Here is a 16,981-nt window from a genome sequence, read left to right as displayed (position 1 = left end):
CAAAAATCTAAATTAAAAGCGTCTGAGGAGAAACGTAAACTTGCCAATATGCCATTTACGACACGGAGTGGCAAGGAACGGCTGAGGCACTGGCCTATGTTCATGGCTAGTGGTTCAGCTTCACATGACGATGGAAGCACTCATCCTCCCGCTAGAAAAATGAAAAGAGTTAAGCTGGCAAAAGCACAGCAAAGAATTGTGCGTTCTAAATCACAAATCCCCAAGGAGAGTCCAAATATGTCGGCGGGTGCGATGCCTGACCTTCCCAACACTGGACGGGAAGAGGTGGCTCCTTCCACCATTTGCACGCCCCCTGGAAGTGCTGGAAGGAGCACCCACAGTCCAGTTCCTGATATTCAAATTGAAGATGTCACTGTTGAAGTACACCAGGATGAGGATATGGGTGTTGCTGGCGCTGAGGAGGAAATTGACGAGGAGGATTCTGATGGTGAGGTGGTTTGTTTAAGTCAGGCAACCAGGGAGACACCTGTTGTCCGTGGGATGAATAAGGCCATTGACATGCCTGGTCAAAATACAAAAAAAATCACCTCTTCGGTGTGGAATTATTTCAACAGAAATGCGGACAACAGGTGTCAAGCCGTGTGTTGCCTTTGTCAAGCTGTAATAAGAAGGGGTAAGGACGTTACCACCTAGGAACATCCTCCCTTATACGTCACCTGGAGCGCATTCATCAGAAGTCATTGACAAGTTCAAAAACTTTGGGTGACAGCGGAAGCAGTCCACTGACAACTAAATACCTTCTTCCTCTTGTACCCAAGCTCCTGCAAACCACACCACCAACACCCTCAATGTCAATTTCCTCCTTAGACAGGAACGACAATAGTCCTGCAGGCCATGTCACTGGCAAGTCTGACGAGTCCTCTCCTAACTGGGATTCCTACGATGGATCCTTGAGTGGAACGCCTACTGCTGCTGTTGCTGCTGGCGCTGCTGTTGTTGCTGCTGGGAGTCAATCATCAGAAGACCACTTGTACTACTTCCAGTAAGCAATTGACTGTCCAACAGTCCTTTGTGAGGAAGATGAAATATGACAGCAGTCATCCTGTTGCAAAGCGAATAACTCAGGCCTTGACAACTATGTTGTTGTTAGACGTGCGTCTGGTATCCACCGTTAGTTCACAGGGACTTAGAGAATTGCTTGACATAGTGTGTCCCCGGTACCAAATCCCATCTAGGTTCCACTTCTCTAGGCAGGCGATACCGAGAATGTACACAGACGTCAGAAAAAGAGTCACCAGTGTCCTAAAAAATGCAGTTGTACCCACTGTCCACTTAACCACGGACATGTGGACAAGTGGAGCAGGGCAGACTAAGGACTATATGACTGTGACAGCCCACTGGGTAGATGTATTGCCTCCCGCAGCAACAACAGCAGCGGCACCAGTAGCAGCATCTCGCAAATGCCAACTCGTTCCTAGGCAGGCTACGCTTTGTATCATCGCTTTCCATAAGAGGCACACAGCTGACAACCTCTTACGGACACTGTGGAACATCATCTCAGATTGGCTTACCCCAATTGGACTCTCCTGGGGATTTGTGATATCGGACAACGCCACCAATATTGTGCATGCATTACATGTGGGCAAATTCCAGCACGTCCCATGTTTTGCACATACAATTAATTTGGTGGTGCATAATTTTTTTTAAAACGACAGGGGCGTGCAGGAGATGTTGTCGGTGGCCCGAAGAATTGTGGGCCACTTTCGGCATTCAGCAACCGCATGCCGAAGACTGGAGCGCCATCAAACACTCATGAACATGCCCTGCCATCAGCTGAAGCAAGAGGTGGTAACGAGGTGGAATTCAACCCTCTATATGCTTCAGAGGATAGAGGAGCAGCAAAAGGCCATTCAAGCCTATACATCTGCCTACGATATAGGCAAAGGAGGGGGAATGCACCTGACTCAAGTGCAGTGGAGAATGATTTCCATGTTGTGCAAAGTTCTCCAACCCTTTGAACTTGCCACACGTGAAGTCAGTTCAGACACTGCCAACCTAAGTCAGGTCATTCCCCTCATCAGGCTTTTGCAGAAGCAGCTGGAGAGATTGAAGGAGGAGCTAAAACGGAGCGATTCCGCTAGGCATGTGGGACTTGTGGAAGGAGCCCTTCATTTGCTTAACCAGGATTCATGGGTGGTCAGTCTGTTGAAATCAGAGCACTACATTTTGGCCACCGTGCTCGATCCTAGGTTAAGCCTACGTTATATCTCTCTTTCCGGCAGACACAAGTCTGCAAATGTTCAAAGACCTGCTGGTGAGACAATTGTCAAGTCAAGCAGAACGTGACCCGCCAACAGTTCCTCCTTAATTTTCTACCGCCACTGGAGCTGCTAGGAAAAGGATAACATTTCCAAAACCACCCGCTGGCGGTGATGCAGGGCAGTCAGGAGCAAGTGCTGACATCTGGTCCGGACTGAAGGACCTGCCAACGATTACTGACATGTCGTCTACTGTCACTGCATATGATTCTGTCACCATTGAAAGAATGGTGGGGGATTATATGAGTGACAACATCACTGTAGGCATGTCAGACAGTCCGTACGTATACTGGCAGGAATAAGAGGCAATTTGGAGGCCCTTGTTCAAACTGGCTTTATTTTACCTAAGTTACCCCCCCGCCAGTGTGTACTCCGAAAGAGTGTTTAGTGCAGCTGGTCACCTTGTCAGTGATCGGCGTAGGAGGTTACTTCCAGAAAATGTGGAGAAGATGATGTTCATCAAAATGAATTCTAATAAATTCTTCCGTGGAGACATTTACCAGCAATTGCCTCCAGAAAGTACACAGGGACCTGTGATGGTGGATTCCAGTGGGGATGAATTAATACTCTGTGAGGAGGAGGATGTACACAGTGAAAGGGGTGAGGAATCGGGTGATGAGGATGAGGTGGACATCTTGCCTCTGTAGAGCCAGTTTGTGCAAGGAGAGATTGCTTCTTTTTTGGTGGGGGCCCAAACCAACCAGTCATTTCAGCCACAGTCTTGTGGCAGACCCTGTCGCTGAAATGATGGGTTTGTTAAAGTGTACATGTCCTGGTTATACAACATAAGGGTGGGTGGGAGGGCTCAAGGACAATTCCATCTTGCACCTCTTTTTTTTTATCTTTGCATCATGTGCTGTTTGGGGACTATTTTTTAAATCTGCCATCCTGTCTGACACTGCAGTGCCACTCCTAGATGGGCCAGGTGTTTGTGCCGCCCACTTGGGTCGCTTAGCTTAGTCATCCAGCGACCTCGGTGCAAATTTTAGGACTAAAAAGAATATTGTGAGGTGTGAGGTATTCAGAATAGACTGGAAATGAGTGGAAATTATGGTTATTGCGCTTAATAATACTATAGGATCAAAATTACCCCAAAATTCTATGATTTAAGCTGTTTTTGAGGGGTTTTTGAAAAAAAACACCCGAATCCAAAACGCATCTGAATCCAACAAAAATTCGAAAAGGTGGTTTTGCCTAAACGCATCCGAATCTAAAACACGACCACGGAACCGAATCCAAAACCAAAACACAAAACTCGAAAAATGCCCGCTGCACATCTCTAATTAATATCCATATCTGGAGCTTGCACTCTGCATATAGGTACATCGGCAAACCATCTGCAAACCTTTGCAGCTCATGTTTACCCCATGGTCAAATACCAATGATGACATCAATGTTGAGCTTTTAATGTCTCAGCCCTACAACATCAGTGTGTTTGATATGTGTGGCCTAAAAAGTTGCACACACTAAGGAATTCATACATTTTTATTACTGAAAGATAATGAATTTGTAAAGCCTGACATCTTAGGAGAGAATACAGCATACTTACCTACATTCTGGCTGCTCTCTGCGGGAGAGAGCAGCTAGGTCGGCTCAGAGGGCGGGCAGGGGAGGCTGTGAAGTCGAGGAGGGGGTGGGCCGGAGGCGGAGAAAGGGCGGAGTGGGGGCGGACCAAGGGCGGGGTCATGATGATGCCTCTTTTAAGCCACGCCCCCGCTATGTAATGCCGCGATCACCGGCATTACACTGCAGGGGGCATGGCTATGATGACGCGATTTAGCAAGAATCGCGTCATCAACTGCCCGGACCGCCCACTTTACACACTAAGTGGGCGGACGGGCAGGGGGGACCCCACGAATCGGGAGACTTGCCTGCTCTTCCGGGGGGGCCGGGAGGGTCACCCGATTTTTGGGAGCCTCCCGGCCATTCCGGGAGAGTAGGCAAGTATGGAATACAGTGGCAAACGTAGGATTACTTGAGGGGGGTTTCCAAATTCAGTTCAAAATCTACTGCTCTGAGGAACATTGGAACAAGTACGGGAGTTTGGGGGAACGGCAGTAGAAGCTAGTAACGACCCTGGACATGAATGTAAACAACTTTTTATTAGAGATGAGCGCCGGAAATTTTTCGGGTTTTGTGTTTTGGTTTTGGGTTCGGTTCCGCGGCCGTGTTTTGGGTTCGACCGCGTTTTGGCAAAACCTCACCGAATTTTTTTTGTCGGATTCGGGTGTGTTTTGGATTCGGGTGTTTTTTTCAAAAAACCCTAAAAAACAGCTTAAATCATAGAATTTGGGGGTAATTTTGATCCCAAAGTATTATTAACCTCAAAAAACATAATTTACACTCATTTTCAGCCTATTCTGAACACATCACACCTCACAATATTATTTTTAGTCCTAAAATTTGCACCGAGGTCGCTGTGTGAGTAAGATAAGCGACCCTAGTGGCCGACACAAACACCGGGCCCATCTAGGAGTGGCACTGCAGTGTCACGCAGGATGGCCCTTCCAAAAAACCCTCCCCAAACAGCACATGACGCAAAGAAAAAAAGAGGCGCAATGAGGTAGCTGACTGTGTGAGTAAGATTAGCGACCCTAGTGGCCGACACAAACACCGGGCACATCTAGGAGTGGCACTGCAGTGTCACGCAGGATGTCCCTTCCAAAAAACCCTCCCCAAACAGCACATGACGCAAAGAAAAAAAGAGGCGCAATGAGGTAGCTGACTGTGTGAGTAAGATTAGCGACCCTAGTGGCCGACACAAACACCGGGCCCATCTAGGAGTGGCACTGCAGTGTCACGCAGGATGTCCCTTCCAAAAAACCCTCCCCAATCAGCACATGATGCAAAGAAAAAGAAAAGAAAAAAGAGGTGCAAGATGGAATTATCCTTGGGCCCTCCCACCCACCCTTATGTTGTATAAACAAAACAGGACATGCACACTTTAACCAACCCATCATTTCAGTGACAGGGTCTGCCACACGACTGTGACTGATATGACGGGTTGGTTTGGACCCCCCCCAAAAAAGAAGCAATTAATCTCTCCTTGCACAAACTGGCTCTACAGAGGCAAGATGTCCACCTCATCTTCACCCTCCGATATATCACCGTGTACATCCCCCTCCTCACAGATTATCAATTCGTCCCCACTGGAATCCACCATCTCAGCTCCCTGTGTACTTTGTGGAGGCAATTGCTGCTGGTCAATGTCTCCGCGGAGGAATTGATTATAATTCATTTTAATGAACATCATCTTCTCCACATTTTCTGGATGTAACCTCGTACGCCGATTGCTGACAAGGTGAGCGGCGGCACTAAACACTCTTTCGGAGTACACACTTGTGGGAGGGCAACTTAGGTAGAATAAAGCCAGTTTGTGCAAGGGCCTCCAAATTGCCTCTTTTTCCTGCCAGTATAAGTACGGACTGTGTGACGTGCCTACTTGGATGCGGTCACTCATATAATCCTCCACCATTCTATCAATGTTGAGAGAATCATATGCAGTGACAGTAGACGACATGTCCGTAATCGTTGTCAGGTCCTTCAGTCCGGACCAGATGTCAGCATCAGCAGTCGCTCCAGACTGCCCTGCATCACCGCCAGCGGGTGGGCTCGGAATTCTGAGCCTTTTCCTCGCACCCCCAGTTGCGGGAGAATGTGAAGGAGGAGATGTTGACAGGTCGCGTTCCGCTTGACTTGACAATTTTGTCACCAGCAGGTCTTTCAACCCCAGCTCTCTCGGAAAGAGAGATCCAAGGTAGGCTTTAAATCTAGGATCGAGCACGGTGGCCAAAATGTAGTGCTCTGATTTCAACAGATTGACCACCCGTGAATCCTTGTTAAGCGAATTAAGGGCTGCATCCACAAGTCCCACATGCCTAGCGGAATCGCTCCGTGTTAGCTCCTTCTTCAATGCCTCCAGCTTCTTCAGCAAAAGCCTGATGAGGGGAATGACCTGACTCAGGCTGGCAGTGTCTGAACTGACTTCACGTGTGGCAAGTTCAAAGGGCATCAGAACCTTGCACAACGTTGAAATCATTCTCCACTGCACTTGAGACAGGTGCATTCCATCTCCTATATCGTGCTCAATTGTATAGGCTTGAATGGCCTTTTGCTGCTCCTCCAACCTCTGAAGCATATAGAGGGTTGAATTCCACCTCGTTACCACTTCTTGCTTCAGATGATGGCAGGGCAGGTTCAGTAGTTTTTGGTGGTGCTCCAGTCTTCTGTACGTGGTGCCTGTACGCCGAAAGTGTCCCGCAATTTTTCTGGCCACCGACAGCATCTCTTGCACGCCCCTGTCGTTTTTTAAAAAATTCTGCACCACCAAATTCAAGGTATGTGCAAAACATGGGACGTGCTGGAATTTGCCCAGATTTAATGCACACACAATATTGCTGGCGTTGTCCGATGCCACAAATCCACAGGAGAGTCCAATTGGGGTAAGCCATTCCGCGATGATCTTCCTCAGTTGCCGTAAGAGGTTATCAGCTGTGTGCGTATTCTGGAAACCGGTGATACAAAGCGTAGCCTGCCTAGGAAAGAGTTGGCGTTTGCGAGATGCTGCTACTAGTGCCGCCGCTGCTGTTCTTGCGGAGGGAGTCCATACATCTACCCAGTGGGCTGTCACAGTCATATAGTCCTGACCCTGCCCTGCTCCACTTGTCCACATGTCCGTGGTTAAGTGGACATTGGGTACAGCTGCATTTTTTAGGACACTGGTGACTCTTTTTCTGAGGTCTGTGTACATTTTCGGTATCGCCTGCCTAGAGAAATGGAACCTAGATGGTATTTGGTACCGGGGACACAGTACCTCCAACAAGTCTCTAGTTGGCTCTGCAGTAATGATGGATACCGGAACCACGTTTCTCACCACCCAGGATGCCAAGGCCTCAGTTATCCGCTTTGCAGTAGGATGACTGCTGTGATATTTCATCTTCCTCGCAAAGGACTGTTGAACAGTCAATTGCTTACTGGAAGTAGTACAAGTGGGCTTACGACTTCCCCTCTGGGATGACCATCGACTCCCAGCGGCAACAACAGCAGCGCCAGCAGCAGTAGGCGTTACACGCAAGGATGCATCGGAGGAATCCCAGGCAGGAAAGGACTCGTCAGACTTGCCAGTGACATGGCCTGCAGGACTATTGGCATTCCTGGGGAAGGAGGAAATTGACACTGAGGGAGTTGGTGGGGTGGTTTGCGTGAGCTTGGTTACAAGAGGAAGGGATTTACTGGTCAGTGGACTGCTTCCGCTGTCACCCAAAGTTTTTGAACTTGTCACTGACTTATTATGAATGCGCTGCAGGTGACGTATAAGGGAGGATGTTCCGAGGTGGTTAACGTCCTTACCCCTACTTATTACAGCTTGACAAAGGGAACACACGGCTTGACACCTGTTGTCCGCATTTCTGGTGAAATACCTCCACACCGAAGAGCTGATTTTTTTGGTATTTTCACCTGGCATGTCAACGGCCATATTCCTCCCACGGACAACAGGTGTCTCCCCGGGTGCCTGACTTAAACAAACCACCTCACCATCAGAATCCTCCTGGTCAATTTCCTCCCCAGCGCCAGCAACACCCATATCCTCCTCATCCTGGTGTACTTCAACACTGACATCTTCAATCTGACTATCAGGAACTGGACTGCGGGTGCTCCTTCCAGCACTTGCAGGGGGCATGCAAATAGTGGAAGGCGCATGCTCTTCACGTCCAGTGTTGGGAAGGTCAGGCATCGCAAACGACACAATTGGACTCTCCTTGTGGATTTGGGATTTCAAAGAACGCACAGTTCTTTGCGGTGCTTTTGCCAGCTTGAGTCTTTTCAGTTTTCTAGCGAGAGGCTGAGTGCTTCCATCCTCATGTGAAGCTGAACCACTAGCCATGAACATAGGCCAGGGCCTCAGCCGTTCCTTGCCACTCCGTGTGGTAAATGGCATATTGGCAAGTTTACGCTTCTCCTCCGACAATTTTATTTTAGGTTTTGGAGTCCTTTTTTTTCTGATATTTGGTGTTTTGGATTTGACATGCTCTGTACTATGACATTGGGCATCGGCCTTGGCAGACGACGTTGCTGGCATTTCATCGTCTCGGCCATGACTAGTGGCAGCAGCTTCAGCACGAGGTGGAAGTGGATCTTGATCTTTCCCTAATTTTGGAACCTCAACTTTTTTGTTCTCCATATTTTATAGGCAGAACTAAAAGGCACCTCAGGTAAACAATGGAGATGGATGGATTGGATACTAGTATACAATTATGGACGGACTGCCACGGTTAGGTGGTATAAAAAAACCACGGTTAGGTGGTATATATTATAATAATAATACAATTATGGATGGACGGACTGCCTGCCGACTGCCGACACAGAGGTAGCCACAGCCGTGAACTACCGCACTGTACACTGGTTGATAAAGAGATAGTAGTATACTCGTAACAATTAGGATGACACTATGACGGTATAAAGAATGAAAAAAAAACCACGGTTAGGTGGTAGGTATATAATAATAAATAATACAATTCTGGTCGGACGGACTGCCTGCCGTGTGCCGACACAGAGGTAGCCACAGCCGTGAACTACCGCACTGTACACTGGTTGATAAAGAGATAGTAGTATACTCGTAACAATTAGGATGACACTATGACGGTATAAAGAATGAAAAAAAAACCACGGTTAGGTGGTAGGTATATAATAATAAATAATACAATTCTGGTCGGACGGACTGCCTGCCGTGTGCCGACACAGAGGTAGCCACAGCCGTGAACTACCGCACTGTACACTGGTTGATAAAGAGATAGTAGTATACTCGTAACAATTAGGATGACACTATGACGGTATAAAGAATGAAAAAAAAAACCACGGTTAGGTGGTAGGTATATAATAATAAATAATACAATTCTGGTCGGACGGACTGCCTGCCGTGTGCCGACACAGAGGTAGCCACAGCCGTGAACTACCGCACTGTACACTGGTTGATAAAGAGATAGTAGTATACTCGTAACAATTAGGATGACACTATGACGGTATAAAGAATGAAAAAAAAACCACGGTTAGGTGGTAGGTATATAATAATAAATAATACAATTCTGGTCGGACGGACTGCCTGCCGTGTGCCGACACAGAGGTAGCCACAGCCGTGAACTACCGCACTGTACACTGGTTGATAAAGAGATAGTAGTATACTCGTAACAATTAGGATGACACTATGACGGTATAAAGAATGAAAAAAAAACCACGGTTAGGTGGTAGGTATGTAATAATAAATAATACAATTCTGGTCGGACGGACTGCCTGCCGTGTGCCGACACAGAGGTAGCCACAGCCGTGAACTACCGCACTGTACACTGGTTGATAAAGAGATAGTAGTATACTCGTAACAATTAGGATGACACTATGACGGTATAAAGAATGAAAAAAAAACCACGGTTAGGTGGTAGGTATATAATAATAAATAATACAATTCTGGTCGGACGGACTGCCTGCCGTGTGCCGACACAGAGGTAGCCACAGCCGTGAACTACCGCACTGTACACTGGTTGATAAAGAGATAGTAGTATACTCGTAACAATTAGGATGACACTATGACGGTATAAAGAATGAAAAAAAAAACCACGGTTAGGTGGTAGGTATATAATAATAAATAATACAATTCTGGTCGGACGGACTGCCTGCCGTGTGCCGACACAGAGGTAGCCACAGCCGTGAACTACCGCACTGTACACTGGTTGATAAAGAGATAGTAGTATACTCGTAACAATTAGGATGACACTATGACGGTATAAAGAATGAAAAAAAAACCACGGTTAGGTGGTAGGTATATAATAATAAATAATACAATTCTGGTCGGACGGACTGCCTGCCGTGTGCCGACACAGAGGTAGCCACAGCCGTGAACTACCGCACTGTACACTGGTTGATAAAGAGATAGTAGTATACTCGTAACAATTAGGATGACACTATGACGGTATAAAGAATGAAAAAAAAAACCACGGTTAGGTGGTAGGTATATAATAATAAATAATACAATTCTGGTCGGACGGACTGCCTGCCGTGTGCCGACACAGAGGTAGCCACAGCCGTGAACTACCGCACTGTACACTGGTTGATAAAGAGATAGTAGTATACTCGTAACAATTAGGATGACACTATGACGGTATAAAGAATGAAAAAAAAACCACGGTTAGGTGGTAGGTATATAATAATAAATAATACAATTCTGGTCGGACGGACTGCCTGCCGTGTGCCGACACAGAGGTAGCCACAGCCGTGAACTACCGCACTGTACACTGGTTGATAAAGAGATAGTAGTATACTCGTAACAATTAGGATGACACTATGACGGTATAAAGAATGAAAAAAAAAACCACGGTTAGGTGGTAGGTATATAATAATAAATAATACAATTCTGGTCGGACGGACTGCCTGCCGTGTGCCGACACAGAGGTAGCCACAGCCGTGAACTACCGCACTGTACACTGGTTGATAAAGAGATAGTAGTATACTCGTAACAATTAGGATGACACTATGACGGTATAAAGAATGAAAAAAAAACCACGGTTAGGTGGTAGGTATATAATAATAAATAATACAATTCTGGTCGGACGGACTGCCTGCCGTGTGCCGACACAGAGGTAGCCACAGCCGTGAACTACCGCACTGTACACTGGTTGATAAAGAGATAGTAGTATACTCGTAACAATTAGGATGACACTATGACGGTATAAAGAATGAAAAAAAAACCACGGTTAGGTGGTAGGTATATAATAATAAATAATACAATTCTGGTCGGACGGACTGCCTGCCGTGTGCCGACACAGAGGTAGCCACAGCCGTGAACTACCGCACTGTACTGTGTCTGCTGCTAATATAGACTGGTTGATATTTAAAGAGATATTAGTAGTATACAACAATACTATACTGGTGGTCAGGCACTGGTCACCACTCCTGCAGCAAAAGTGTGCACTGTTAATTAATATAATTGTACTCCTGGCTCCTGCTAACAACCTGCAGTGCTCCCCAGTCTCCCCCACAATTAATTATAAGCTTTTAATTTATACATTGATGACTGTGCAGCACACTGGGCTGAGCTGAGTGCACACAGACTGAGTCACACTGTGTGACTGACTGTGCTGTGTATCGTTTTTTTTTTCAGGCAGAGAACGGATATAGCAGAGAGAAGTGAACGGATATAATATTATATTAAATAAAAGTTAACTAGCAACTGCACTGGTCACTGACTGTGGTAAACTAACTCTGTCTGCGACTCTGCACAATCTCTCTCTCTCTATCTAATCTATCTCTATTCTAATGGAGAGGACGCCAGACACGTCCTCTCCCTATCAATCTCAATGCACGAGTGAAAATGGCGGCGACGCGCGGCTCCTTATATAGAATCCGAGTCTCGCGATAGAATCCGAGCCTCGCGAGAATCCGACAGCGTCATGATGACGTTCGGGCGCGCTCGGGTTAACCGAGCAAGGCGGGAAGATCCGAGTCGCTCGGACCCGTGAAAAAAAACATGAAGTTCGGGCGGGTTCGGATTCCGAGGAACCGAACCCGCTCATCTCTACTTTTTATACACTGGATATTGTATGCAATACAGTATTAATATTTAACACTATAGATAGTCTATAGCATAGGCTGTATCAATCATATTTAAATAATATAAATAAGTGGTCAGGAAAAAGTTAAACATACAGTACTATAATAAATAAGTAAATAAATAAATAAATACACACACATAATAGAACCAGTAGGAAACAGAACTGTACTTTGTAAGCACACATTCTCCCGCCTCATAGTAAGGCTTCCGTCTCTTTGATTGAGGACTCAGAACCACATATACAGCAAATTTGGTAGAAGCTGCTACCACTGGGCATGTGCAGCAGCTCTGCTCTGTCCCATAAACTGCATGATGTGATGACAGCTCTATTAATCGTATTATAGGGGTCATTCCAAGTTGTTCGCTCATTGCCGATTTTCACTATGCTGCGATTTGTTGCTAATTGCGCATGCGCAAGGCACACAGGGCGCATGCGCTTAGTTATTTAACTAAAAACTTAGCAGTTTTGCTGTGGATCCTGCGGCGCTTTTCAGTCGCACTGCTGATCGGTGTATGATTGACAGGAAGTGGGTGTTTCTGGGTGGTAACTGAGCGTTTTCCGGGAGTGTACTAAAAAATGCAGGCGTGTCAAGGAAAAACGCGGGAGTGTCTGGAGAAACGGGGGAGTGGCTGGTCAAACGCAGGGCGTGCTTGTGACATCAAACCAGGAACTAAACGGACTGAGCTGATCGCAATCTGTGAGTAGGTCTGGAGCTACTCAGAAGCTGTAAAGAATTATTTATTAGCAGTTCTGCTAATCTTTCGTTCGCTATTCTGCTAAGCTAAGTTACATTCCCAGAGGGCGGCGGCCTAGTTTGCGCAATGCTGCTAAAAGCAGCTAGCGAGCAAACAACTCGGAATGAGTGCCTATATACCATTGCTATTGTTGTCATAATTTGAGATACTTGCCAAGAGGAGGGGGTTTGCGTATGGAATATATACTCTGCCTTGAAAAAAACATTCATAAACTCACAAGTAATATGAAACACCCTTTGCTAGAAAGTATATAACATGCTAAACAATGCTGCATGCTATTAAGAAATAACTTTGTGTAATACCTATTTGTTAGCATATGAGAAAATGTCCACAAATGCAGATGAATGCTGTCAGAGATAATATTAGAGACTGCACTTCTGACACAGACACCATGCAAGAGTTGTAAAGAGACTATTAATGGAATAATATAGATCCTTACGTGTCCGTGAGTCCAAAAGACAAATCCAGCATGTCCATCTCTTCATCTGCAATGGAGCTCAGTTGTTCAAAGACTTTTTGATCAAATATTAGGTGACAGGTTGAACAAGCTAGGGTGCCCTCGCAGGCGCCTTATAGAGCAAGAGAAGGACAAATAGTAACAAATAAATTGCTTTGTTGGAAATAAAATCTCAAAAGTATTTATATTTAAGAACAAATACTACAAAACAGCAGTTGCCAGTGTATAGAGGTAGCAGTTGTACAAGCAAGAAAACAAGGCTCAAAGTGAACTAGAAGTACAAAGCAGAGGCCATGATTTTCCAAAACTGTTCGAGATAAGGTATATCAAGCACTAGTGTGTGCAACTGGCATTGATGAAGAAACTAACCAGACTTAATGGAATGTGAAATACTATAATGTATGTTTGATATGGGTAGGAAGGGTAGAAGGGTATCTAGGGAATGAATCTAGGGAGTGGAATTGAGGCCAAACCAGGACCCCCAATTTCTACAAATCTGCTAAGAAAAGCAAAAAATAATAAATATATGAGAACTCAAATGAAATAATGGCCAATGGCAGAGACATAGGTGTGTATTAAATTGTAGTCTGAACTGTCGTCTTGTCGGAAAGACGGCAGTTTCTGACTTTTTTAGGTCGAAAACTGTACCAACCTATTCAATTTGGCTGCCGTTTTTACGACAAGTTGGCAATTCCGACTTGTCGGAAAACACGTGGATCGGCGGAATAGCTATGGATCCATGTGTTTTGTCAGAATCGCGGCCACATCTGACAGGTTTTAGCCCCGTTATGACAATGTCAATCAACCTTTAAAAAAAAAAGTCAGATTGGCATTGTCGGGAACGGCCAAATCCTGTTGGATTTGGCCGCTAATTGAATACTCAAATGTCGGATCATTTCCATCGGAAAGGATCCGACATCAACTGAATATACCCCATAGGGGTCAAACCAACCAGCCATAATTTGCTGTGTGGCTATATGCCCCACTTATGTATTGCCGGATTCGTAGACCTTTGTTCAGATCCCTACAGGAATGAATACAAAAAGTCCACGAAACTGTGGTGAGATAGGGCCTCAAAGGGAGCAACTTCCGATGCCGTTGATGACTTTTACAAACTGGCGCAATGGCAACTGGCCCCCATCGCATGCTGGGGAAGGTTGATTGGATTGAGCCCTAACACTTAAACATAGCTACAAAAGAAGGGCTGAAAACCTTGGAAACTGGTGGACTGTTAGAAATAAAGCATTCACAACAGATTTTAAAGTTATCTGTAGTATTTATTATACATCTCCTATATAATAGTCCAGATCTGTGACTCTGTGCCTGAGTGGATAACACTGGGCGTGGCTAGGAGCTCTCATTGGGTTAGCAGCAGGTCTATCACTACCAGTCCACAGCTGATTGGCCGAGAAACGCCCTCCCACACAGGTTACATCCAATGGAAGGCGCTGTCCTTTGGCTGCTGTGTGCTCCCAGAGCAGGATTAACAATGGAGCTGATTGAGCTGCATCTCCAAGCCCACACCACAAAATAGGCCCCACTGCATCTGTAGCAACATAACCTCCAACAATTTACACACAAAAATTGCTACAAATCTGAAAAGGGGGTGTGGCCACGGGTAAAGGCGTGTGGTCACGCCCCTTTTCCTATACTTTCAATGGAAGTTTGGAGAGCCAAAAATCTGTGCAGACCATAAAAAAAAAGGTCCTGTACCTGCCAAAAAGGTGCAGCTGGAGGGTATGCCACTGCATCTGCAGCAAGTCTCTGCGCTGTAGATAGGGGGGGGGGGGGAATCCTATCTCTTACGTCCTAGAGGATGCTGGGGTCCATATTAGTACCATGGGGTATAGACGGGTCCACCAGGAGCCATTGGCACTTTAAGAGTTTAATAGTGTGGACTGGCTCCTCCCTCTATGCCCCTCCTACCAGACTGTTTAGAAAATGTGCCCGGAGGAGCCGGTCACAGCTAGGGGAGCTCTACAGAGTTCTCTTTGAAAAAGTTTTTTCTTTTTTTTCCAGAGTTTGTTATTTTACAGGGAGGCTGCTGGCGACAGCCTCCCTGCAGCGATGGACTGAGGGGGGGGTGTCCACCCTGCGGGGTCTTGAGCCACTGCCCCCGCTGACTGGACATTGAGCTCCAGAGAGGTCTGATCACACCCCGCCACAGGGGAACGCTCACCCCGGCAGCCAGCCGCCACCCCCTCAGGGAGCTGAAGTGTAGCGAGTGAGTCACTGTCCCCCCTTTCAAACGGGGGGCCAGTGTGAAGAGGGAGGCTAGAGGGTTGGAGCGCGGTATTAACCGCGCTCCTGGAAGGCTCAGCGGTACTGCGTTGCGGCGCTGAGAGGGGCGCCCTGGGCCAGCTCCGGACCCTACACTGACTAAAACAAGCCTGTCGGGGTCTGTGGATCCAGGCCAGCACAAAATCCTCTGGCCAGTATAATCTTCAAAGAGCGGGCAGACAGCGCCATTGAGGGGGCGGAGCTTCTCCTCAGAGTGGACCCAGCAGCATTTGGCGCCATTTTTCTGCCTGCAGCTCACTGCCAGAGGATGCACAGGTCCCTCCAGAGCGACTCCAGCTATCTGTACGGTACCAGGGGGTTGTAGATGGGAGGGGAGGCTGTGTAAAGGTTGTGTCACCTATTAAGGGACACAGTCATCGTGGTTTTAGGGTCTCCGTATACTCTAATAGCGCTGTGTGTGGGTTGGCTCCAATCTCTGTGTCTCTCTGCCATTCTTGGGGGGGAAACTCTGTCTGCCCAGTACCCTGTGTGTTTGTGGGGTGTTTGGTGGGTGTGTGACAACATGTCTAGGGACACTGTTTCATATGCTGCAGAGGATTTGTCTTCCCAGGAAGACTCCATACCATGTAATCAGGATTGCACTGTTTTAGCACAGATCCCAGCTAGAGAGCCAGAATGGTTAGTCTGTCTGAGGGGGACTATTTCTCAGATTTCTGATAGAGTTGCTAGGAATGAGCATGTCACTCAGGTCCTCCAGTCCTCTATGGTTGTATGGTCTGATACTGCCTCCTCGGGGTCTCCTGCGGTACATTCTCACAAACGTGCACTTGCAATTAAGCAGGATGACACGGACACCGACTCTGACGCTGCAGACGGTGACGGGGATGTGTTGAGGGGGTCAGCATCACTTGCCAAGGGGGTGCAGTTGATGATTGAGGCTGTTAGGGATGTTTTACACATTTCGGACACAGCTCCGGAACAGGTGGAGGAGGCCTTCTTTATAGATAATAAGAAGCCCCCCCTCACCTTCCCGGCATCCAAAGAATTAAATGCTATCCTTGAAAGTGCCTGGGAAACTCCGAAAAAGAAATTCCAGATCCCCAAGAGAGTCTTGGTTGCTTTTCCCTTCCCTGAGGAAGACAGAAAGAAATGGGAATCCCCACCGATAGTCGACGCCTCTGTCTCCAGGCTGTCCAAACAGGTGGTGTTACCAGTCACAGGATCTACCGCGTTGAAGGACCCGGCAGATTGCAAGGTGAATGCTACGCTAAAATCCATTTACATGGCTTCAGGGGCTTTATTGCGGCCTACTATAGCCTGTGCTTGGATTGCTAAAGCTATTGCTAGGTGGTCTATCACTCTACAGGAGGAATCGACTACTCTGGATAAAGGTGATGTTGATTTATTTTGACATAATATTCAGGATTCTGCAGGGTTCCTGGTAGATTCCATGAAGGACCTGGGTTCCATGGCTGCGGGGATCTCCTCCATGTCCGTCTCGGCTCGCAGGGGTCTCTGGCTGCGCCACTGGTCTGCGGACGCGGAATCCAGGAAGAGTGTGGAGGGCCTACCATATAAAGATCTCTTTGGGGAGGAGCTGGATGCGTGGATTGCTACAGCTACCGCGGGTAAGTCTCCTTTTCTCCCCTC

General features: G+C 46.9%; 1 protein-coding gene across 1 annotated transcript in view; it reads right to left on the bottom strand.

Annotated features, from left to right (window-relative positions):
• The window catches only part of LOC134947615 (adrenodoxin-like), a 213,264-nt gene that overhangs the window by 18,195 nt on the left and 178,088 nt on the right, over positions 1-16,981 (bottom strand). The window contains exon 3 of the mRNA XM_063935614.1: positions 13,073-13,202. Coding sequence (XP_063791684.1) covers positions 13,073-13,202 — 130 coding nt within the window. The remainder of the gene's footprint in view (positions 1-13,072; positions 13,203-16,981) is intronic.

Source organism: Pseudophryne corroboree, chromosome 8 (genome assembly GCF_028390025.1).
Source record: "Pseudophryne corroboree isolate aPseCor3 chromosome 8, aPseCor3.hap2, whole genome shotgun sequence".
Classification (NCBI taxonomy): Eukaryota; Metazoa; Chordata; class Amphibia; order Anura; family Myobatrachidae; genus Pseudophryne; species Pseudophryne corroboree.
Note: the sequence above shows the minus strand (reverse complement) of the source record. Positions and strands in the feature narration are given on the sequence as shown.